Genomic DNA, 25624 nt, shown 5'->3' on the forward strand with positions numbered 1-25624 from the left:
AAGTACAGTACCGCCCTTAAAATAATACATTCACAAAGGAAATCTAAACCTTTCATTTTGTGTTTCCAATACAACAGAGGCAGTAAATTTTCACAGTGTTAATTTGTATTGCAGAAAACAACAATTACCACTAATGTTTGCTCATGCGGTATAAATAAAGAAATTGGAAGTCCAACAGAAGCAAGCAGTTGCTAGAAGTCTTATAGTTCTGTTGTTTTTAAATCTGCTTCAAATCCGCATAAATGGGCCATTAAGAGTGTCTAATTAACTTAACTCTTTTCAGAAAGTCTGTTCTTGGAACTCTCAAAGTCACCTATTCACAGATATTTTTGGTAACATTATCCTACCTCGGTTATTCGCTGAAAAATTCACAGATTCAAAGTTTTTTGAAAGCTCTAAGTTACCAGAAGATGGCACCAGAGCCCTTTCTAACAGAAACACACTTCCCTATATTGACAGTATTGCACACTGCTTATTACTAGTGGTGTTCCGTTTTTTGGTCCCCGATACGATTCTGATTACCAGTTTTGCAGTATCGGCAGATGGCAATACCATACTGATACCTAGTTGGGGGGTTTTCTCAACATGAAAAGGCTGCCCTGCCTGGTTCAGAGCATTCAAGGGCCAATAGGATATGTTGGCTCAGCATGCAGTGAACACGTCACACATCAGTGAATGTCGTGCATGAGCAAGACACAAAATGCTGCATCCAAAGTCCTATATTAGCGTCGGAAATAATTAGGGATGTTACGATATCCAAACATTACGATAAAATATTATCACGACATTAAGGTCACAATATGATAATTATCACGATATTGTGAGGAGGTTGGCAATATAAAAAAGGGTCACAATATTGTAAAAAACACACACACAATGTTGTGCTTGTTCATATAAACAACCTACAACCTTTAATAACATTTAACTCATTCACTCCCAGCCATTTTCACTAAAGCAACCTCCTTCGCTCCCGGCTGTTTTACTGGATTTTGATTGATATTGCAAGGCCCACATAATATTGTGTTCTATTGCTATAAAAACATGGAACCTAGATATATATATATATATATATATATATATATATATATATATATATATATATATATATATATATATATATATATATATATATATATATATATCATTATTTTAGATTTTGTTCATTTTGCCTCTTTGTTCATTGCTACTGAGAAAATGATGCTTAAATTCGGGTGATCTGAGTTCGTAGTTTTTGTCTAGATCACAAACAAAGGTGCTATTCAATGAGCATCAATTATATAATTCAATTTGACCTCATAACGGCTAAAAACCTGCATAGATATTAAATTGATCTGTCATGGAGCGTATTATTGTATATTGTATATGAGAGGTAGGTCTTATGATGCAGTGAGTGAATGCCAATCAAATATTGAGGCCAGCCAAAAGAAATCCTTGATTAATTGTATCCTGTTTGCGCAACTTGTGATTTTGGTTTGTAACAGTTGCAGTTGATGTCACTCACCACCAGAGTGCAGGCTGACACAGCTTCCCCCATTGCGACATGGCTGCTGCAGACAGGCATCAGGAAAGAGAATGCAACCCAACTTGAGCTCTGTCAGTCCCACCACCTCCGCGTAGTGTGACCGCTTGTTCTGCAGAGGCAGCTCATTGTTGTTGAGCATGACCGAGTCCAGGCAACCTTGGAAGCCCTCGAGCACTTTTGGGTCCTTTTGGGAGTCAATGAGGCTGCGTGAAGTGGGATGCTGCACCTGAGGCCATTGGGGGCAAGGGTTAGGACAGTAACGCAAGATAAGACATAACATATGCCCCATTAGGTCCATTGACATAAATCCTTCTCTTTCTGCAACACATGAAACTAGAATGGTTCAGACAATCAAAGTGAGTTCCCACTAAACATTTTTTTCTCCTCATTGTATAGTTACCAATTAAGAAGATATCGTTACGACTGTGTTTTGGGTTGGGTCATGGGGTCATTGTGTTGTTATGGCTCTGTATTTATTCCTTGTGATGATGATGTCAGTTTTTATGCAGATGGTATGTCTCTTAAAATGATAATGATGATAGTTGCTATGCAGTTGCTACGTGCCTTATGTGGATGATGTTTTCAGTTGCTACGCAGTTATGTGCCTTCTGATGATATTGTCAGTCGCTATGCAGTTATTATCATTCTTTTGATATTGTCAGTTGCAAGGCAGTTTCTATATCCCTTATGATGATGTTGTTGTCAGTTGCTATGCAGTTGCTATGCCCCTCATGATGATGGTGATGATGATGTCAGTTGCTATGCAGTTGTTATGTGCCTTCTGATGATTATATCAGTTGCAACACAGTTTCTGTCTCTTATGATGATGTTGTCAGTTGCTATGCAGCTGCTATGTCTGTCATGAGAATGTACTCAGTTGCTATGCAGTTGGTATGCCCCTCGTGATGATGGTGATGTCAGTTGCTATGCAGTTGTTCTGTGCCTTCTGATGATGATATCAGTTGCAACGCAGTTTCTGTCTCTTATGATGATATTGTCAGTTCCAATGCAGTTTCTATGTCCCTTATGATGTTATTGCTGTCAGTTGCTATGCAGCTGTGATGTCCGTTATGGGAATGTACTCAGTTGCTTTGCAGTTGCTATGTCCCTTATGATGATGATGAAGATCAGTTACTATGCAGTTGTTATGTGCATTCTGTCCCTTATGATGATGAGGATGTTGTCCGTTATGAGAATGTACTCAGTTGCTATGCAGTTGCTATGTCCCTTATCATAGTGATGTCAGTCACATGATGATGATTTCATCAGTTGCTATTCAGTTGCTATGTCCTTTATGATGATGATGATGATGCTTATTTTGTCTAGGCACTCTTATTTTATGCCTTTATTCTGTCAGAATTGTGTGTGCTGGGTTATTAATTTGTGAGACAATCTATTTTCAAACTACTATGTTTTGTTGGTATTTGGGTCCTAACTACGCACCACACATAATAGATATAATCAAGGACAGTGTGGATGTTGCGTAGGTGTACAATAATAACACTAATTAAGAAATCAAAAACAATTCACTGACCAGTGCACCAAAGTAGATGGTTCTGTCGAGAGCAAGAGGTTGCACGTAGGCATGTCCATGGCGCCTTTCAACATAGCTGTCATCCAGAGAGAGACTGCTAAAGTTGCGGTTAAGCTGCACTGCCACCGTGTGCCAGCTGCCATCGTTGATGCGCTGGCCAGAGATCCCCAACATGTCGGGACTGTCACCACCTCCGCTGCCAGGTGCGCAGCTCAGCTGGAACCACAGTTTTCCCTCGTCCAGCTGCTCACACAAGCAGAGAAACATATTGTCTGTGACGGTAACTAGGACTTGTCCTGTGGATGGATGAATGCACCTGAAATAATCCTGGACTCTGCAAGAGTTATTTTGCTTCAACAAAAAATACTTTTGAGGGTGAAAGAGTTTTTAAAATGGATCAGAGAGAGAGAAAGAGGGAGAGAGAGTGATGGTGATCAGAACATACATACCTTAAGCATGGCGCAAGGCTCACTATGAGTGTACATGATGATTCCTCTAGTCTGCAACGTTCTGATCCTCAGACTGAGCTTCAACTCTGTTTGGAGCCGTTCTGACAGCTGGTATTTTATGTAGCTGTTACCTGAGAAACTCAAAGATGAATGTCCTACACCCACACGCGCACACACACACGCACACATACACATATGGGCGGAAATACCCCAAAATGCAATATTACGCTATGAAAAGAAATACAACATGTCAAAAGCAATGTTTTTGACACACACCTGCACACACTCCAAGTTTGCCCAGTGGACATTGACATGCATAGCGCCCTCTGATGACGTCCACTGAAACGCACTGCATGTCTGCTGGACACGGCTGGTCGTCACATTGTTCTGATGATGTGGCACAATTGACATCTAACAACAGAATCAATCAATCAATCAATTTATGCCCGGAGGGCAATAGGGAAACAGAAAGAAAAGAGTCTTAAGGGAAAGCCAAAATTTAGTCAACATTCAATTCATTCATCTATTGTGCATTTTTAGACTTTGCACATATTATCATAAAGCCAAGGCAAAATTCCCCAAAACAAAAAAAAAAATGTGAAAAATGTATAATACTTTCTACTTTGTATATAATAATCAAGTATTATTTTTATTTTATATATGTTTAAAAAAAAAATCATTTTCTTCCAAAAATGTTTTGCATATATTTAGATTAAATGTGATACTACACGCTCAAATACTATGCCTGGACAATTTAGAAAAATAATATCTTTTTTTTTCCCGTCAGTAATGCAATTGCGATTTAACGTGTTTATTTTGTCAAGGTTCTTTTTCCTTTTTTTTTAAACAAACAAAAGCAATAAATTATTCTGTAATATAATAAATAATATCAGATTTATTATACAAAATTGTTTTAGTCATATAGGTTTGGTCTTATAGGTTAAAATCAAGAAAAATAAACCATGATATTGTTGTTATGAATTAATATGTGGACAGTTGATTGGTGTTTTAAAACTGACTAAACACTTTAACTTGCAGTCTTTTAAATGTTGCACACAATAACTTCACAAAAGTCTACCAAACAAGTGTGGCATAACAACATTCAGTAAGTCATGAGGTAGATTGCAAACAATGCAAACAACTCTGTAGCTTTTTCACTTCAACTTTTCATGAAACGATAATATGTAAATAAGTAAACTGCACTTCTTAAACACTGGACATATTTAGACACTATAATATATAAATAAATACATATACTATATACATATATATATATATATTCATACATACATACATACATACATACATACAAAAAATAAAGCCTAATGATCGACAAAAATGAAAGTTTTTGCAATTTGACAATTGCATTCTACTCAATATGAATTTAATTAACTCATTCAAACCCAAAATACGTTTTTTAATACTTTGTCCTGTACCCGCAAAAACGTATTTATATATATATATATTTTTTATGTTTTTTATGCAAGAGCATACAGAAGACTTTGATGCAGATTCTGACCTGAAGAGATTGCGTAAAGCAATGGTTGTTATTACAAAAAACGTCCAGAAGGTGGCAGCAGAGTACAAGCGATCAGCCAGGGCCATGTTGCAACAAGGTCTTTTCCCCAGTGTTTTCAAAAGAGGTTTGTGAATAATGATGAAACTTAGCTATGGTCTAATGCTAATTGCTGCAAAACGGAAACGGATAGAAATATATTGATGAAAGAAGACACTCTAATCCTTCTTCTGGTAGGTTCTATGTATTTATTATATGTATTTATAGCAATAGAACACAATATTCTATAGGCCTCAGTCAAAATTCAGTAAAACAGTCGGGAGGGGGGTTTGATTCAGTGAAAATGGCTGGGAATGAATGAGTTAATTGTTCTGTTTTATCTAATACAAAAGTGGACATGGCTTACCAGTGCATGTGCAGCGTGACATCCGATGGAAGCGCGGTGAGACAAAGCTGACTCGCGGGGTGCTGTATGTTGCCAAATTGTGTGAATCCAAGATGATACTTTCTTCACACTGAGCCCCACGACAATCCAGCCCTGAGCAGTTTTTATCCAAGATGGCCGAGACTTTAAGGACTTCCTCAAGTTGCCGACGCGAAGTGCTAAGTTTCTGAGTGAGGTAAGCTGCCTTGTAGTAGCCGCCCTCTGCTGTTTCCACAGCGACAAGCATGTCCAGCTGTTTGGTCCCACCGACTGGCTGCAGACTGAGCAGGTGCAGAGCGTCCCGTTGCTGAGAGGTGGCCGCTTGCTGCAACACCTTCAGCACACTCTTCAGGTGCGAGGCGACAAAGTCTTGTGGCACTACGCTCTCAAATCGAACAGTCACAGCCTCGCGCAACATCTCTGGGGTGGCCTGCTCAACATGCACGCTGACGGGCACGGGGACAGCAAAGCGGCCATCACTAACACTGGCGTTAAGGGAGTATCTGCCAGCATCCAAACCTCCCAGGGCGATGATCTTTCCGTCACGAGGGCTAATCTTGAAGAGACTGCGATGGGCTGGTGGAGCGTGGCCAAAGGTCAATGCATCGTAGGGGTCAGCATCTGTGGCATGCAGCTTTCCAATGACACCACCGGGAAACTCGTCCTCCATGGTGACAATATGAACCTCGAGGGGCAGGGCAACAGGCCTGTGTAGGCTCTCCTCAATCACCCTGACTGTCAGCATGGAGGATGAGGACAAGCGAGGTCTCCCAGAGTCGGTCACCTGCAAAGAAAAAGAAAAGGGGGAAAAGATCAGATGTATGTACAGTACGCCTTTATTTGCAGACGTACCCTTGTACACGTATCACCTGTATGCTTTCTCGGGTCAGGAGGTATTTTTGCTAGCCATGATCGGTATGGTTGGATATTTATTAGCAAACACTTATGGTGCACATGCCTTTTATTAAAAGGAGGGATAGGCTCCAAGCAACCCTATAAGATCAAACAGGATAACTTTTTAACTCATTCAAACCCAAAATGCATGAATAAGTTTTTTCCCCAAAACGTATTTATATGTGATTTTTAAAAAGTTTTTTTTATGCTAGAGCAGACAGAAGGCTTTGATGCAGCATCTGAGCTAAAGAGAATGCTTTAAGAATTGGTAGTTAGTTATTACATAAAACGGCCAGCAGGTGGCAGCAGAGTATAAGAGATCAACCAGGGCCATGTTATAACAAGCTCTTTTTGCCAGTGTTTTCAACAGGTTTGTGAATAATGAAATTTAGCTATATTTTAATGCTAAATTCTGCAAAATAGAAACAGATACAAATATGCTTTTTTTCCTGATGAAATAAGAGACTATAAGCTTTCTTTTGGTAGGTTCCGTGGCGGGTGGGGGGTGGTTGGGTGTGGATTGCTTCCGTGAAAATAGCTGGAAGTGAATGAGTTAAGAAAATGGATGCTATTAAATTTTGTATTAGACAAAACCTTGATTACCCGTTAAAACCGATTGACCATGAAATTTTATTGTGGCCTAAAAATACTCAATACGGCACAAAATGTTGTACTTTTTTGTGGCGTAAAATGCCTACTACAGCACAAGATGTGCCTATGTGTTTGTAAATGAATGTAAAAAAAAAAAAAGCTTGAAAGTGTTTGAAATGATTTTTAAGTTTCCCAGAAGAACCAGAAGGTAAGCCTACAATCACCGACCAAAATTCGTAACCACAGAGCAGCCGGCCTTCTTGGGACAGGGCTGCTCGATTACTCATAACATTATAGTCAATGAAGCACGGGCCTTTAGCTGTTGATAAAAAAAAAGCTGTAGATTGCTCAACTCTCCCAAACTCTTAACACATTTTTATTTTTTTTGCTGTTAGATATGTCACAAGAGATTACACAAACAACTACGCCATCCTTAAATTAAAAAAAAAAAGCGGTAATTTATAAATTCAGCCTGTATCATAGTTCAAATCTGTATCAAATTATCCAACTTACCGGTGACTACGGCACAGCGAACCATAGCAGTCCCTTGTCCTACGATGGCCAACCAGTGGTTACGTTGCCGCCTTTTGAGCCATCTAGTGTTCTTATAAATATTTATGTTGGTCACAATGTGATTTTAGATAAGGTAACCAATTTTAAACAAGCGAGAACAACTTTCCAGCCGTAAACAAGCGGAGTGATTTGAAATGACCTCATGTATTCGGAAAGGCAGAGTGCACTCCCCACCCATTCATTTCTGAACGCAGCCTATGTCGTCGTAAAGCAATCAGCAGCTCGTGCTTGAACCGTTTCCATCTGTAGTGCCTGACACACTTGACACTACCTATTCTGGTCACTCTAAATAACGGAACGTCACATTTTAACAACACTGAAGAGTCTGAGAGAAGCAGAACATGCTCAGAGCGTATTTCTGAAAGCACCCACTATTATGGATAAGGGATTTTGGGTACGAGTCCGAGCTCTACTGTTGTTGGTCTCAGTTTTTGTAAAATAGCCTACATTTCGTCCAAAAATGTGACAAAAAATATGGTAAATTCTCTTGTAGAATGTATAGCAAACCTGTATATCAAAATTGTTTTAAATAATAAGACATGATTTACTGCAAGTACTTATATCAGCTTTGTGTTCAGTTAAACAAGCCCAGATATTACCCTGACTATCGGTACAATTTAGCGCTAACTCAGCAAAAAATACGTTTTGTGACTAATGTAATGACTTAATGTAAAATTTTGCTCCATAAAGATGGGGGGAAAACAGACTTAAGGTACTGAAAAAAGATAAAGGAAGATTGTATGTACAGTACACTGAATAATGAAATACTGATGAAACAATACATCTCTGGGACTGACAGAATTTTTTGGGGAAAATTGTTGACTTTTGAATACTTTTAATACATTTTAATAAAACACAAGTTACAGTAAAACCTTAAAAACTCTTTATGTCTATCTGAAGGTAAAATCATATTAAAGCATTTCAGGATGAAACTTTTTTTTTTTTAATTAAGTGTGCCTGCTTTATTTCGTTGTGTTTTAATTAGTTTTTCAAGGTGTTATTCCTTTGTGCGTCTGCCCTGGAGTTGTAGTTCTTGCGCCCACCCGTCTTTCCCAGTGTTGATGAAGTGACTATGCTTGCCTCATCTCAACACCTGCAGATAATTTGGTGCTGTTAACACCTCCTCACTGCATTTAAAAAATACACTGGCTTCCTTTTTACGGGTGCTTGTTTGTTGCCAGATGCGTTTAAACAAATACTCTTGTTTAAAAATGTTGCTTATCATTGCATTTCTATAGCCAAACCATCAACAGTACACCTGTTTCCAACTATTTCAGGCCTTTTGAGATACAGTACTACACTCAGCCATACTCACACCAGCCACAATCAAAGGAACAATAGAGTATAAGCATTTTTTTGTTGTTGTTGTGCTTAATAAATGTACCAAATTTTGGAAGAATTTGCTTTCTTGAGTCCTTATACACAATGACAACGACATTAACAACATACCACTATGCAATAAATCATTCCATAAAGCTTTTCCTCACTTCAGCATACACAGACAACTCTTACGAGAAACCATGGTATTTATTTATTTTAAATCTCCTTGCAATTTGTACTGAAACTAAAAACTTGGACATTATAATAAGAAGAATACAAGGTCTTGTCATATTAGGATGATTTTGCTCTAATTATTTGGGGTATTTTTAAAACCCGTTGGTAGTACCTGTATATGTATAACATATGTGGTTGCCAGGTCCCTCCTGAACACCTGATTGGCCACAAGTGTTCCATCTTGCTCCAGCTCAAATTCTCCTCCCTCATTTCCGGATAAGATGTGGAAGTCAAACGGCGGGCCGTTGTGGGATGAGTCCATGTCGATAACGGACAGCTGGATGATGCTGGTGCCAATTGGCTTGTTTTCCTAGGGGAATAAACAAACTGTGAATCGGACCTGCCAGATTACAAATGAATCTTTTTGAATATTTTGATTTTGAATGCTAGAATGTTGCTCAATTCACTGTTAATTGATATCTAGCGCAATAGCACAACAATCACTACAGCTTCATTTCAATAACTTACTCTATCGTCTATGTCGAGGGAAACTGTGTTTACTGGTTGTTCACTGCAAAAAGTGAAACACCGAAATTCATACTGTATACAGTATTTCAGGATTTTATTTCTCATAATTTTGAGGATTATTGTTTACAGCTAATGAAAACCCCACATTTAAAACTAAATAAAATATTACAGAAGAATAGGAATTAATTGCAATTTCAATTATTACACTCAACAATTACAAAATCTGCATAATCGTAAAAAAATATTATTAATACACATTTTTGAGTTGTTTAAATGTATACATTTATTTGCACCTTTGTTTTCTCCCAAATTTAAAATAACTAATTTAATAAATGTTGCTTCATCCAAAAGGAACTTGCATAATTATAGTGTTTCAAAGAATGTTATTTGTCTTAATATTTTCTATTTGTTTTTTACGTTTAAACATTTTCTTGTTTTGCACCCAAAAATCATCCAACTGCACAGTGCACATGCTGCACTCGAACTTCAAGTTTTTGCCAACATAAATAAATAAATATACATTATTGTAAATATATATTATTATAAATTGTATTTGGTCCAAAAGGAACTTACATAATTATAGTGTTTCTATTTTTTTAAATGCTTGAACATTTTCTTGTTTTGTACCAAAAAATAAATAATTGCTTGAATAATTGTGATTTCAATTATTGCCAAAATAATCGTGATTATCATTTTTCCATAACCAAGCAGACCTACAAAGAACCAATCTAAATTTTTAATACAGAAATGTTGGCATTCCAAAAACTATGTTCATTATGCTGTCAACAGTTAGTTGGAGCTGCTTTTGCTTGTATGACTGCATCCATGTGGTGAGGCACTGCTGAGGTGTTATTGAAGCCAATGTTGCTTGATGACATACTTCAGCTTTACTGCATTACTGCGTCGTGTCTCTCATCGTCCTCATGGCAATACTGTTTAGGTCAGGCTTGTCTGCTAGTCAATGAAGAACGGCAATGTCCTGGTCATTTTACCAGCTTTTGCTAGTTTTGTTAGTGTGGGCAGGTTGAGGGAATCACAAATTTCATCAAGTTTTTGAATGGGTTTTGCACTATTGTCCTCTCAAAGCTTATGTTACAAGCTGTTATTAATGTGCTTGGATCCTGCATTTACTTTTTGAGCTATAACATGTAGTGGTTTGAATTCCTTGTGGTGGCTGTCGTAACTGTAATAACTGTCTTCTGGACAACTGAGAGTTAGCAGTCTTCCCCATGATTGTAGAGCCTACTAAAACAGATTTTGAGACCATTTAAAAGCTCAGGAAACTTTTGCTGGTGTTTCAATTATTAGCTGATTGGAGTGTGACATAATATTATACTTGTCAAATATTCTCATTTTATAGGGTTACTGAATGGGGGGTGGGGGCGGCTGGGTTATTGGCTTTGAAATATTTACATGTGTTTAAATGTACAGTAGATATGAGGCTTACTTTTTGATTTGAACTACTGAAATAAATAAACTTATTATTATTGAGATGAAACTGAATAGCAATAGACTTTTCATAAGGAGAGGGACTATATAGGATCAAGACTGTTGAGTGGCTGCTGAGAAAGAGAGATAGGAAGCAATATAATATGTTACATTACATTACTTTTATACAAGCATTAATTTTTTATACTATTTTCATGCGTCTCATCAGGGGCCCTATTTTCGTAGTCAGGTTCATCTTCATTTTAATGCAAGTCTAGCGTATCATGTTTGGGACCGCCTTACGCCTCTTTCGCACCGTGCTGCCAAGTCATCTCTAATTTGGTGAGAAAAAGTAGACTAGATTTTAGACTCGCAAAAAGCAGGTCTAAGTGGTGGTGCAGGTGGTGGAACAAGATTTGCGCAGGCAGACACATTCAGCACGCCATGGACATGTCAGGTTGATGTCTTGGTATTCATAAATATGACAACAGAAATCAATTAATTGAACTAATTATTATCATTATCAAGAGGGGAGCCGATTCAATTGGCCGGGAGCCAGCTGTGTTCCATCCCACAGCGGTGCAAATGCCCTAGTCTTCTGTGCTCGTCTAGAAAAATACCAAAAGACAGTTCAACTGCGCTTCGCTCTCGGCTTGCCCTGGGCACAAAAATAGGGTCCCAGCAGTCTGGAGCATATCCCATCTTACATACAGAGGTGGGTAGTAACAAGTAACATTTACTCTGTTACATTTACTTGAGTAACAGTTTGAAAAAAAAATTACTTCTAGGAGTAGTTTTACTACACAATACTTTTGAGTTTTACTCGAGTAGATGTGTGAAGAAGAAACACTACTCTTACTCCGCTATATTGGGCTACACTAGAGTCGTTACCCGCCGCCCCATTTCATACATTAGATTTACCGTATTTTTACGGAAATGGAATATAAACTTGCCTTTTTAACAGATGTGCAGCTTTAAATATCGTGACATGCCAACGATGATATTGTGGCAGTTTTAATATCGCGATATCACAATATTGCCATTATTGTTACATCACTAATGTATTGGTGCTTTCACTGTTAACCCCTTCAGACCATAGATGGTCCCAGTGGACATGACATTGCAACAAATGTGGCATATAAGCTTGGTAAGTTTACAACACGTTACAGCCATATTATCCTGGCGTCCACTATAACAAATAAAAACATGAGATAACACCCCCCAAAAAAATCCATGTTGTTCTTATGGGAAAACAGTCAAAATCAGCAACAACAAAAATAAATTTTGCCCAGCAGAAAAAATGCGGGTTTGAAGGGGAAACTGCCACCTATGGTGATTATACTATATAGCGTTGAGCGAGTTACGCCACAATTTGTGAATGGATTGTGAATGGATTGTGAATGCTTGGGCGAACGTGTTTGTTTGCATTGTTGTTCGAGCTCAAAAAGTTCTTTATTGTTTTTATTTTTTATGATTTAAAGTTGCCAGCATTTGCATGTTTTTGTCTATCTAATGACATTGTTTTTAAAAATAAATCAGACTTCATGTTCAAGCAGTTACTCAGTACTTCTTGATGACTACTTTTTACTTTTACTTGAGTATAGTAATTTCTGGACCACAAGACGGACCTGACTATAGGCTGGGCTAGCTAAATTTGGGGAATACTTGAGTTTGTTACACATATAAGCCGCACCCGACTTTAAGCCGCAGGATGTTTTAATGTTACCGCACTGGGCTCCCGCTACTTTTTTTTTTCCCATAATGAGGGTGCAAATTGTCTCGCTCTCGTTCGGTCTCTCCTACTGTATTTGGGCTCACTTGGTTTGTTTTGCTCTGCCTGACACTCTTGCGCTTCCTTTATAGTGCGCCCCCTTGTGATCTGATGGATAAGCCGCACCTTTGTATTAGCCGCAGGGTCGAATGCAAGTGAAAAATGTAACGGCTTATAGTCCAGAAATTACTGTTAATATTATTTTGAAGTAACGCTACTCTTACTTGAGTAAAATTTTTGGCTAGTCTACCTACCTCTGCTTGCATAGGGCAAATGGGAGACATTACTTTGATTGTCTGATAAACATTTAATCACAGGATGATTGTGAACAGCACATTGAAGCATCTCAAGGTGTCTTTCTCGACATTTGAGAGCTGAAACTGACACGCTTTGTGTGATAGCGCCTCAAAGGTTGTGTTTTATTCACGTCACAAGACGTACTCAACCATTTAAGTTATGAGGCGTTAGAAGCCTGAACCATGGGAGGAAATATTACATGACAGGCATATTTTAGGACATAAATTATAGCTCCCACTTCCCTGGTGAGCTATCATCATGCATCAGAAACCTTATTACGTCTTACTGACAGGCAGCACTACTGGCTTCTTTCCCAAAACACTTTAAATGCTATAATAACAATATTAAAAAACATATTACCACCAAATCTTGATGAAAATGTGTTTCTTACAGCAGGGCATTTACCTGAATGACAGTGGTGAGGTTGGCCGGTGAGAAAGTAGGCAGATTGTCATTAATGTCAGAGACGTCAATCTTGACCATAACAGTGGAGGACAGAGGTGGGATTCCACTATCCAGAGCTCGGATGGCCAATGAATAGCCGGGAACCTAGGTGGCACAAAATAATTATATTGATCATGCTTTACTGTTCGGAGTGCCAACTAAGCAACTAACTCATTTTGACAGTGGTTGCAGAAGAAGAAACACTATTGATTTGCCCACAATTGTAAATGTACAATAGTCTTTACAATTTATAAATGTTTAAAAATAAGTAGAATTACTATTATTATAAAAATGCTGTGGATACACTCACTCGACACCTCATTAGATTCCATCTAAGAGAAAGGCTGCATCATAAATTCTACCCTGACAAAAAAAAAAAAATACTGCTGTTACTGAGGTAATAATTTAATTATGTTAATTTTTTGGGTTGTAGTTTGCTGTGGGATAGAGCTACATTGCTTCAAGTAGTGCAATGTTTAAAATGTATTGGTTACCTTAATTAGCCCAACAAGATGGGTGTACAGTATGGTGCAGTGCAGCTCTTCACTCCTGCACACTACCGCCTAAATTATATATTTTTAAAAAAGTTTAATCAATACCTCTTTGACAGTAAGAACCTCTAAAGGCAGAAACACCTATTGTACTTGGTCTCAGTAGACTATACATGTCCTTAATACAAGGTAGCTGTTTAGCTAGCGTTCCTCCAAAAGTATTTGAACATTTTTGTTTTTAAATTATTTTTGTGGTGACTAAAAAAATGTGGGCTTAAAGTAGACTACATCAGTTTAGGCACAAAATATAGAGAGTAGCACTTTTTTTATTTCCACCCGCCTATTTTTTCTAACGGCGCTTAAGTATTGGAATATTAGATAACTGATAGGCATGTTTTGCTCTATTAAATTTAAAACAATAAATAATGTCTACACTTATTCAGAATTGGGTTTTAAAACTACATATACACCTTTGTGAGGGGGGGACAATTGGCGCCGCGAGAATACCCACGCCCACCCCACCTCCAGCCGCATGGAAGGGCAGAACACTGGGGAGAAGAAGGAGAGGAGGGAGCACCGGGATGGGAAGCAACCCAGAGCCCCAGGCCCGGCAGGGAAAAGTCCCGGTTGTCACACCAGCGTGCTTAGTGAGAACTAAGCCTGTTATTGAGTTTGCCAGCTTGCCGACTGGCAAACTCTACCCTTATACGGTGAATGTGACCCCACCCAGTGTATATACAAGAGTGTGTGTGTGTGTGTGTGTGTGATGCATTAAAATAGGGGGGCATGGTGGCGGGGCGGGGACACAGATGGGGGAACCACAGCACTGTTTAGCACTGTATTCTGCCCCAACTGATGTCTCCCCACCCCGACTCACCCGCCCCTCTTAGTTGTCTTTTAATGTCTAACACAAAGGAAGTGGATAGGCTATATTATATTGCATTTCCAGATTAGTAATGATATTTGACAAACATAGCTTTTGTCACATTGTATACTGGATTATATTTACTGTATGTACCTTAATTCCAACCTGGTGCGACTTGTTTATTGCCTTGTTGTAACAATGAGGGATTGTTTAATAATACTGAATACATAAACACAAACACACAGAGTTTGTGTGTTCTGTAATGTGTTGCACAGTGCTCTACAGACAGCAGGCTATTCTCTTGTTCGCTTATTTTTCTCTACACTGCGACGGGGGCAGAAGCAAACCCAATAGTACTAATGAAGTAAATTAGAGAGAAATGCCAATGTTGGAGCAAAACAATATGAGGAATATGATAACAACCCAAATTTGAAAAAAGTCATTTGTTAACATCTCTGGCCTGCTTCAGAGGGAGAAACAAGAGAGTGTGTGAGGGAGTGTTGGAGGTGAGGCAAGTGATAAAAGTAAATCAGAGGTGAAACAGGTAAACACAAACATCTATTTTAATACTAGCAACCACAGGGAAAAAAAATATTGTTTTTGCTCTTTCTCTCTCAGACACACAAAAACATGAACCAGCTCAGTGTGTGATAACCCTAAAGCACTTTCATCAGCCTCAAGCTTTGATCCCACCCCGCCAACTTCAAACTACAATCAGATGGCTCATGGACCATGCTCATTAATACTTTATGATTAGAATTTCAACATTACTGAAATTTGCAAGCACTGCAGATGTATAGATGACAAAGAGGCAGTCGAAGGCTGAGAAAACAATGGCGTGGTGGAGATGGCACTACGTATTCATGCAAACATTGACTGAGTTTGTGTTTGTCTGGCTTTCCTGGTTAGGTGTGAATAATTGCCATCTGCTCTGGGAGTCATCCAATTTCTAGGTTTCTCATTGGCTGTCTACAAGAGCCTTTGGCAAGCAATATTAGGGCCCAATTATATCTGCATTGTGAGACTGATAATTGTTGGCAAATATTTAAGTGAATATTATGAGATTTATTGGGATTTTGTATGTGAGCGTGTGTTTGTGCGCCCTCACTGTCTCCCGGTCCAGATGCTTGTTGACCTTGACGATCCCGTTGAGTGGGTCAATGAAGAACTGGTTGTCTCGGTCGCCACTCACAATGGAGTAGAGTATGGCCCCGTTCCGCTGACTGTCCATATCCTCTGCTACCAGCTGCGAAGCAGACACACACACACACGTCACAAAACAAATATCAGCCTCTTTTGATTCAAATGTCAGGTTTCAGGGATTTACACCCTTTGGTTTTACCTATTCTGAAATTTTCAGATCAATAAAGGATGACCTTTTCTTATCATAAAAGCCATTCAATTTTTCACTCAATCAAAACTTTACTGATAAGATTCCAGTAAATGTGTACTCAGTTGCCTAATAAATAAAAAAAGATCCTATTGAAGTTATACTGTAAGTAATTGAAAGTAGGAAATACTATTACTACTTCTAATACTACTACTACTACTACTACTAATAATAAAATAAATAATAATAATAATAAATAAATCACTTTCTTCCTTATTTTATTTCCTCGTTCCTTATTTTATTTCCTCGTTTTACTTCTTTTTCTTGTATTTTAACATATTATTAAATATAAATATATAAATTAAATATTTATGCATGTGTGTGCGCGTGCCTGTATGTGTGTGTGTGTGTGTGTATGCATATAATGTATGCATTGAATGTGTTCAATTTTGTTATTGTTTATTATGTGCAAGCCTTTCTGCTGCATTTTCCATTTGTATGAAAAGTCCTTTTGAATAATTGATTAATAACAATATCACAGAGGGAGAACAAATTAACAACGAATAATGAGCAACAACAACAAATGTAAAAGCCAACACAACACTCCCTAATGATAATGTGAAATATATTAACAAAATGTGACTTACTGAATTTTGCTGCTTAGAATTTAGCAGCACTCTCCTACAATTTTCTATCATTATTTAATTATAGATTTGTACAATGCTTACAAAAATAGTTGCATGAAATGGCCTACAACAATAGAACATTGTATGAGACAAACTAATGTTTTAAGAGATTCCACAAGTACTACTTGAATTAAGCATTGGCCTATCATACCATTATAATAACTCTTTGTATATTTTTGATTGAACACGTATACAGTACTACATGTAGACGACATATCATACTGTTAAATGTAATTTCCCAATGTTAAATTTCAGTTGTCTAACGGCGAAAATCAAAATTTGGATGAGATCAAAACAGAACATGTCATGTCAAGAACATGGCTATCCTTCTAATAATAATACCATATTAAAAAATAAAATACAGTAATAACTTCAAATGTCATGATGTGGAAGAGATTCATAATGATGTCTTGGTTCAAAGGGGTTCTAAAAGGCTCACCAACTGATTTGAACATACCTGTACAACAGACTCTCCAATGGTGGCATCCTCTGACACAACAGTGGTATAGAGGTCACGGCTGAACATGGGGGCATTGTCATTCACGTCTGTTACATTTATGTTCACTGTAGTAATAGCACTCAATGGAGGTGTGCCTCCATCTTGAGCCTCCACTGTTAAGAAGTAGTCCCTGCATGTTTCATAATCAAGTGATTGGGCAACGATAATGGCACCTGCAGGGAGGTGAGTGGAGAAAAAGCAACACTGGTGAATATGATATATTGCAGCACATAGGTATTACAAATTAACTAGAAAATATAATTTCTGGAGAAACTAAGCGTCAGTGCTTTAATGCTGAAAATATGGAATCATGTGCAATGGTATTGAATGAAATAAAATCATGGGGAATGATATTGAATGATATGGAATCATTTGGAATGCTATATAATGGTTTTGACTGATGTGGAATCATGTGGAATGAAACAAAATCAGGGAGAATGATAGGGAATTATATGGAATTGTTTTGAAAGATGTTGAATGATATGGAATAGTTTGGAATGACACAGGATGGTTTTGTATGGAAGAGGATATGGTCCAGTTTATTCTCTGAATTCTGACCTTAAAGTGAGAATTCTCCCTTTAATCATATAATTTTGACTCTAAAGTCAGAATTCTGAGATTAAATTAAAAGTGAGAATTCTCTAAAGTCAGAATTCTGATCATAAAGGCAGAATCATGCCAACCTTTTTTTTCCTCTTCACTGGCCCTAATCCTCTTCCGTAGTTTTGAATGATGATCAAATGAGACCGAATCATTTCGGATGATATATAATGGTTTTGAATGATGTGGAATCATGTGGAATGATATTGAATGACATCCTAGGGAATGATCGTGAATAATATGGAATAATTTGGAATGCCATAAAATGGTTTTGAGTGATGATCAAATGATACAGAATCATTTGGAATGATATAGAATGGTTTTGAATGATGTGGAATGATGTGGAACGATATTGAATTCAATGAAATCATGGGGAATGATAGTGGATGATAAGGAATTGTTTGAAATGGCATTGACTATGGAATAATTTGGAATGGGAAGAAGAATGGGTTTGACTGATGAGGACTCATGTGAAATAATATTGGTGAAAATGTGCAATGTGGAATGATATAGAATGTATAAGTTATACTTGGTGAGCACTGTCAAGTGTGTTGCAAGTAAGAGAATACCGACAACAATACAAGTCATACTCACCAGAAAGAGAATTGATACTGAACTTTCCATGCTCATTTCCTGAACGTATACTGTAGGTAATCTCAGCATTGGTCCCTATGTCCTTGCTAGCAGCATACACTGTGAGCATCTTGGTGCCCACCACCACGTCCTCTGGGATGGTCACCAACTGATCACGACGCTCAAACACTGGCGGGTTGTCATTTATGTCCAGCACAGTGATTGTAACATTGACCAATGAAGAGAGGGGCACAGGTGAACCCTGATCTGAAGCGCGGACCTTTATCTGATACGATGGTTGAATCTCTCTGTCGAGGATGCGTTCAAGCACCACTATGCCTGTTGACTTATCAATAGAGAATGAGCCTTCAGCAGAGTTTGCTAAGGAGTAGACAACTGTACGTCCTGGACCCGCTGCACAGACAAAACAAGTAATTCTAGTTAATTTCCTGTTAGACAAAACAAAAATGCACGGGTGTTTGATAACATAACTGAACTCAATGACTACTATAGACCACATACAGTACAAACATCCCAATTATCTTTTCAAATGTTTTGATGCAGCCTGCATTGAATGGATACTTCAAAAACTACATAATGAACCCTAATGCAATAAGAAAAATAAATAAATAAAATAAAAATAAAATATATATATATATATATTAGGGGTGTGAATTGCCTAGTACCTGGCAATTCGATTCGTATCACGATTCATAGGTCACAATTCGATTCAATACCGATTAATCCCGATGCAAATCTATAAATTGATTATTGCGATTTTTTTTTTAACTCAAATTTAGAAAATACAAATCAGTGAACTTGTACATGTACACTGTAAGATTTGTATGAAAATGTATTTATCTGAAAATTCAGGCGTATAACTGAGCCACTGCATTTAACAAACAGGTTGCAGTTTGTTTCATGTTTGAACAGCACTGAAATAAAATATTAAGGCTTAATGTTTTATTAATATAACATTCTTCCATGCTAAACAATGGATGTTTAAAAATCGATTCGGCCACATATTGAATCGATTCGAGAATTGCGTACTGTAATATCGTGATATATTGCCAAATCGATTTTTTCTAACACCCCTAATACTGTATATATATACATATATGATATATAAGCATGCCAATGTCTTACATAGAGCATTAAAGCTGTACCTTTTTTTTTTTATGTCTTTATATGGCTAATGACCTTTACTGTGTCTTTTTTTTATTTGATCCAGGAAATAGTGTAATATTTCAGAGGTGCGAGTATTAAAATGAAACCCATCACCTTCATCGGGGTCTATGGCTTGGATTCGAGTGAGAAGGGCTTTCTTGGCAGTGTCTTCATATACACTTGCTGTATAGTGTGGCAGAGTGAAGACAGGTGGGTTGTCGTTCACATCTGTCACTTCCACCCACACCTCAGCACGGGACCAGCGCCCACCGCCATCAGTTGCCTGGGCAACCAGCCAGTAGTTGGGTGTCACCTCTCGGTCCAAAGCGACAGACGACTTGATCTCACCTGATTAATGAAGTTATTAACAGCGTGTGAAAGAATTACAGATTGAAGAAAACAGGCATGGTGATTTGTATGTAGGTGTGCACATTGAAAGGCTAGATTTACTTAACCTGTACATATTGAACTATACAGTACCACAGATTGTCACACTTTGTAATTTTCTCATAATTTATCTTTCAATTTCCTTCATAAGCATTCAACGTAGCATTCCTCCATTACCATTCAACTTGGCATTCAGCTATTAGCCTTCAGCTTTCAACATTCCCACGCAATTTCTCCACAAATTGCGCTTAGTCTAGTTTCATATACAATACAGACAGTAAATATGCACAATGAAAATGCATGTTCTAAGTGTTAAAAAAAAATCCACAGAATGGACTCTACAGAGTATTTGTAGATGGCGTAGCTGCGATTTGCCATTTTTGTGCTGCTGCAAGCCTCATTTCACCTGTTTGGGTATTTTTTGTGCATTTCTGGGCCTTGGTGGGTTGACCTAGCTTACTGAGGGTTTTGTCTTTCATATGTGCCCGGCGCAACGCTGTTTATGCTTTATGCCTGCTGGAATCACATCTAACTATTAGCGCTTATAGGCCATGTCCACACGGAAACTGAACCAGATTTGTTCAGCAAAAAATTATTGTGTACACTAAATCAAGATCGTTTCAAGAAATGTATGTGTCTATGTCTACATGAAAACAATGAAACGCTGTAGTACCGTATATATGCTAGGCCTGTGTGGCACTGTACCGATGCCACATGAAGTCACCAAAAAAAACACTGTGCCATGTAAACAAACTCACAACAATGGCAGTGAAAGTGCAGCAAGGAAGAAAAAAGATATTTGTGTGGAGATTTTGCTGTTTTTCTGCAGCAAGAATGTAACACGGTATTCCAACATTGTGTTCACGCATGGTCACGTGACAACTGGGGTAACCATGTCATTATGTCAACAAAAAAACATTGTTGTTGTACATACGGTAACGTGAGAGCAACGTTTTGTGACCGAGACCCAGTTAAAAAATAAATAAAATAAATCATATTATTATTATTATTTTTAACTACTTTTTTTGCGGGTACACTGAAACTCATTTTCGTGTGGACGGTGCCTATACGCAATTTTGGTGAATAGTTACACAGTAAATTCTTAGTGAATTTTATTCTAAAAATAATCAATTTGGTCCCACTCTAAACAGAGTAAAATTTACATTTGGATGAGAGTAAAATATTCAAAGTAAATTTTTCTCAAAAGTATTTTTAGTGTATACGAGAGAATTTGCCTGTACCATGAAAAACCTATTAAATATTTTTCACTCAAGTCATTTTGCAAGGAAAGATTTTTACTAAATGTTACTAGTTTACAAGTCACAATCTTCAACTTGAGAGACTGCCACTCTACAACCTGAGCTACCTGAGCTACGCCACTCCTACTGTTTGCTAGAATCATTTTTGATCTCTCAGAGGTACGAAGATTCCAGCTGACACGGGTGATATACTAACACACAGTAGGAGTGGCATAGCTCAGGTGGTAGAGTGGCAGTATCCCAAACTGAAGGTTGTGAGTGTGTTCCTCAAACCTTTTGTATTTATTTTTTTTATAAACTAGTAAAATGTAGTCAAAATCTCTCCTTGCAAATTTTACTTAGAATTTCTGAGTGAAAATCTTTCATAGTTTTTTTTTTCATGGGATAGGCAGATTCTCTCGCACACTAAAACTACTTTGAGTAAAATTTACTCTGAATACTTTGCTCTCTTATGTGTAAATTTTACTCTGTTTAGAGTGGGACCAAATAGACTCTCTTTAGAGTGAAATTAACTCTACAGAATTTACTGTATAGATTCTGTGCTCCTCAGACATTCATTCATTTGTAGAAATAAATTCATTGATTGCATTATTATTATTATTATTATTATTATTATTATGCATGTGTATGTGAACATACCAAAACAGGGTAAAGCCTGCCCGTCCCCCCCTTCCCCACCCTTTAGAACACGCCTCGTGCTACACTAGCATTGTGCACGAAAACATAGCCCTATTTCTAAATTGCATTCATACCGGTGTCTGGGTCGATACTGAAGTCATGAGATCCAAGGCCATGCAAGGAGTACTGGATCCAAGCACTGATGCCCACATCTTTATCAGTCGCACTGACCCTTAGCAGCACACTATTCACAGGGATATTCTCTGGAACGGATGCAGTATAGAGTGCCTGTGGACATACATTCACAAACACACTCAGACACACAGCCATCGGATTAAATAATTCATGAAGCTTTGACACCAGCTTGCTACATTCAGTCTAAAATAATTTATAGGCCTCTGATACATCCAAATCCAGTGCATCCAAAAAAACGAAGACATTGGCCAAGAGCAAGCTTAATAGTCACCTGGTCACAGATGGGGTTGTTATCATTGGCGTCCATCACTGTGACCTCCACGGTTGCTTGGGAAACAAATAGTCCATCGCTTGCAGTGACATTAATAATGTAAAGGTTGCGTTCCTCCCTGTCCAGCAGTCCTTTCACATACATTTTCCATTCACCCTGAACTAGACCCAGCGCAAAAACACCACGATAGTTCCCACCTGTAAAACAGAGAAACACAGGGCAATCAATCTGGTGTCTATATAATCTATGTAATTTGTTCTTTGATAATTACAACTGATTAGACTATATAAGCACATTTTCTCAACATTACTTCATGTCAGTTTATTATTTATTACTGGATCGCATCCTATCTCCTTCCCCAGCTGACCTTGTGGAAGTATCCTTGAACACGAAATTGAACTCAATCAAGAATATATATCATCAATATATTAATCACTGTGCAACTGGGTGAATAAAGAGGCAGTGTAAAATCGCTTTGAGTACATTGAAGGAAGAAAAGTGCGATACAAGTGAATCCCACAGACTATTTTCCTACTCAACTGTCAGGTGTAAGAGAACACAAATCCGGATGCCTGTCTAGTAGACACTCATTGCAATGTAATTAAGAGAATGAATTTCTTCCATCAAAAGTTATTCATTATATCTTTTATCTCCTGTCTCTTGGGGGTGCCACTTTGTCTCATGATAAATTCCAACTTCATTACTATTTTATTTGCCAATGAAATAAATAATCCTTTGATCTTAATGCATTCTATTTAATCAGGTACAGAACTAATCCCATCATTTTCATTGTTTCTTTTGCCCTCAATATGCATTCTATTGTATCTCTGTGTCTCTGTGTGAGTCTACTTTTAGTTTTGCTCTCTAAAATTCTACATACAAATTAAACACCGATTCATTTGGAAAATAATATGGCATGGAGCTCATTAAGTTTCCAGGACGGGTGTTAGAAAAAATTGATTCGGCAATATATCGCGATATTACAGCGCGCAATTCTCGAATCGATTCAATATGTGGCCGAATTGATTTTTAAACATAATTTTTTTATGGGAATATTCAAGAAAACGTCTTACTTAGGGTTAAGATTCACACATTAAGCATGGAATAATGTTATATTAATGGAACATTAAGCCTTAATAATTTATTTCAGTGCTGTTCAAACATGAAACAGACTGCAACGTGTTTGTTAAATGCAGTGGCTCAGTTATAAGCCTGAATTATCAGATAAATAAATAAATGTTCATACAAATCTTACAGTGTACATGTACAAGTTTACTGATTAGTATTTTCTAAATTTGAGTTTAAAAAAATCCCAACAATCAATTTATAGATTCGCATCGGGATTAATCAGTATCGAATCGAATCGTGACCTATGAATCGTGATACGAATCGAATCGTCAGGTACTAGGCAATTCACACCCCTAGTTTCCAGGGAAAGCCCTCAATGAATGTTTGGTTAACCCCACAATTAAACAATGTATTCAACAACTACAGAAACAAATGTTCACTGCAAGTGCTTATTACGTTGTATGACCTTTGGAGAATATTATACTGTTAAAAGTCCTCAGTCATTAAACATTTTTGCAATAAATGCTTCTCTGAAATCTTTCCAAATAAAACAATGCCATGGTATTTCTTTACCATAATCATTAGTTTACTCAAACTCTTATCCTGGTACACACTCCCAGAAGCCAGAACTCAAGCGTCAAAATCATTTTAACATATTTTTTTTTTCTAATATAAACATTATATATTAAAACAAACAAACAATTAAACTGTTCTTACCAGTAATGTGATAGCTGACTTGTCGGTTATTGGTAGAACTGTCGTCATCTTTCGTGTTCAGCACAGCAACCACTTCTCCTGGTGAGTCGCTCTCGTTAACTGTACCAACATAGCTTTGCTCCAGGAAAATGGGTGGGTTGTCATTGATGTCTGATACTGCCACTGTGACAGTGGTAGTGCTGGAAAGAGATAACGCCTCCCCGAGATCTGAAGCAATCACTGTGAATGTGTATGATGGATTGGACTCATGGTTCAGGTTCTTGCGGGTGGAAATCCAGCCTGTGTTGGAGTCAATACTGAACATTTCAATTAATTCCGTGGAATCACCCGCTGAAGGGATGAAGGTCCCAAGACTGTAAGTTACTTGTCCATTGGCAGCTGAGTCTGGGTCATGTGCTTGGACTTGAATAACTCTTGTTCCAACTGGCATTCCTTCCAAAACAGTAGCTTCATAGAAGTTGGCCTCAAAAGATGGTTTATTATCATTTAGGTCTAGTATTTTAACATTAACGTCAACAGAAGTTACAGAATCCAGCTTGGCCTGTTGCACGGTGGCAAGAACTTTGAAGTGGTATTCTTTGATATGCTCATGGTCCAAGAGCGTATCAATCTTGATAACACCAGTATCTTTTTCAATCAAAAACACTTCATCTTTGTTGTTTTCTCCATTCTCTCCATTAACCAGGGAAAATGTAGCTATAAGGGTGTCATATCCAGGCGGACTGTTCAGTCGGACCATACCAATAGCATAACCTATTAGTGTGTCCTCTGGTATGCTAAATAAATATGGATGTTGGCTAAATGAAGGAATGATGGAATCTGGGGAAAGAACATGAATGTAGACTGACACTAGGGAGTGGCGAACTGGATTTCCACCATCCACAGCTTTTACAAAAAAAGATAACACAGAGTTCCTCAAATGGCTGAAGCTTCCTTTTGTCACCATCCAGCCATTTTCGGGATCGATCTCCAAAATGTCTGCCACAGGGATGTGTGCCTCACTGTAGAGCGAATATTTAACCCTGGCATTGGTACCATCATCAGGATCACTGGCCTGAATCTGTGTCACTAAAAACCCGTTAGCGACATCAGATTTGACAGAAGCTCTGTATTCAGTGGCACTGAAATGCGGTGCATTATCATTGTCATCCAAAAGTGTAACTTGTACTGTACAGTAACAAACACGTCCACCTGAGTCTTGGGCGAGCACAGTCAATACTATATCTTCATTAGTGGGGTCCTCACGATCAAGCTTTTCCGATGTGGTGATTTGGCCACTTACATCAATGCTGAAATGATTCTTGTCAACATCATTGACAAATGAATAGGTAACATGACCAAAAACACCCGGGTCCGCATCTGTTGCCTTTACCTTTAATTTAGAAAAGAAAAAAAACAATACATATGCAAGGGTCTTTTCCCAATTACAATAA

At 37.8% G+C, this 25624-nt stretch overlaps 1 protein-coding gene across 8 annotated transcripts in view; it reads right to left on the bottom strand.

Annotated features, from left to right (window-relative positions):
• Window positions 1–25624, bottom strand: part of fat3a (FAT atypical cadherin 3a) — a 215463-nt gene that overhangs the window by 26021 nt on the left and 163818 nt on the right. For all 8 annotated transcript variants that reach the window (XM_077565583.1, XM_077565588.1, XM_077565586.1 and 5 more), the window contains 14 exons: window positions 24192–25563; window positions 22407–22603; window positions 22075–22228; window positions 19791–20024; window positions 18531–18923; window positions 17295–17509; window positions 15930–16067; window positions 13427–13570; window positions 9170–9367; window positions 5428–6229; window positions 3782–3916; window positions 3506–3660; window positions 3057–3299; window positions 1502–1748 (listed from right to left, as the gene is read on the bottom strand). In XM_077565583.1, the coding sequence (XP_077421709.1) occupies window positions 1502–1748; window positions 3057–3299; window positions 3506–3660; window positions 3782–3916; window positions 5428–6229; window positions 9170–9367; window positions 13427–13570; window positions 15930–16067; window positions 17295–17509; window positions 18531–18923; window positions 19791–20024; window positions 22075–22228; window positions 22407–22603; window positions 24192–25563 (4627 nt within the window). The remainder of the gene's footprint in view (window positions 1–1501; window positions 1749–3056; window positions 3300–3505; window positions 3661–3781; window positions 3917–5427; window positions 6230–9169; window positions 9368–13426; window positions 13571–15929; window positions 16068–17294; window positions 17510–18530; window positions 18924–19790; window positions 20025–22074; window positions 22229–22406; window positions 22604–24191; window positions 25564–25624) is intronic.

Source organism: Vanacampus margaritifer, chromosome 5 (genome assembly GCF_051991255.1).
Source record: "Vanacampus margaritifer isolate UIUO_Vmar chromosome 5, RoL_Vmar_1.0, whole genome shotgun sequence".
Taxonomy (NCBI): Eukaryota; Metazoa; Chordata; class Actinopteri; order Syngnathiformes; family Syngnathidae; genus Vanacampus; species Vanacampus margaritifer.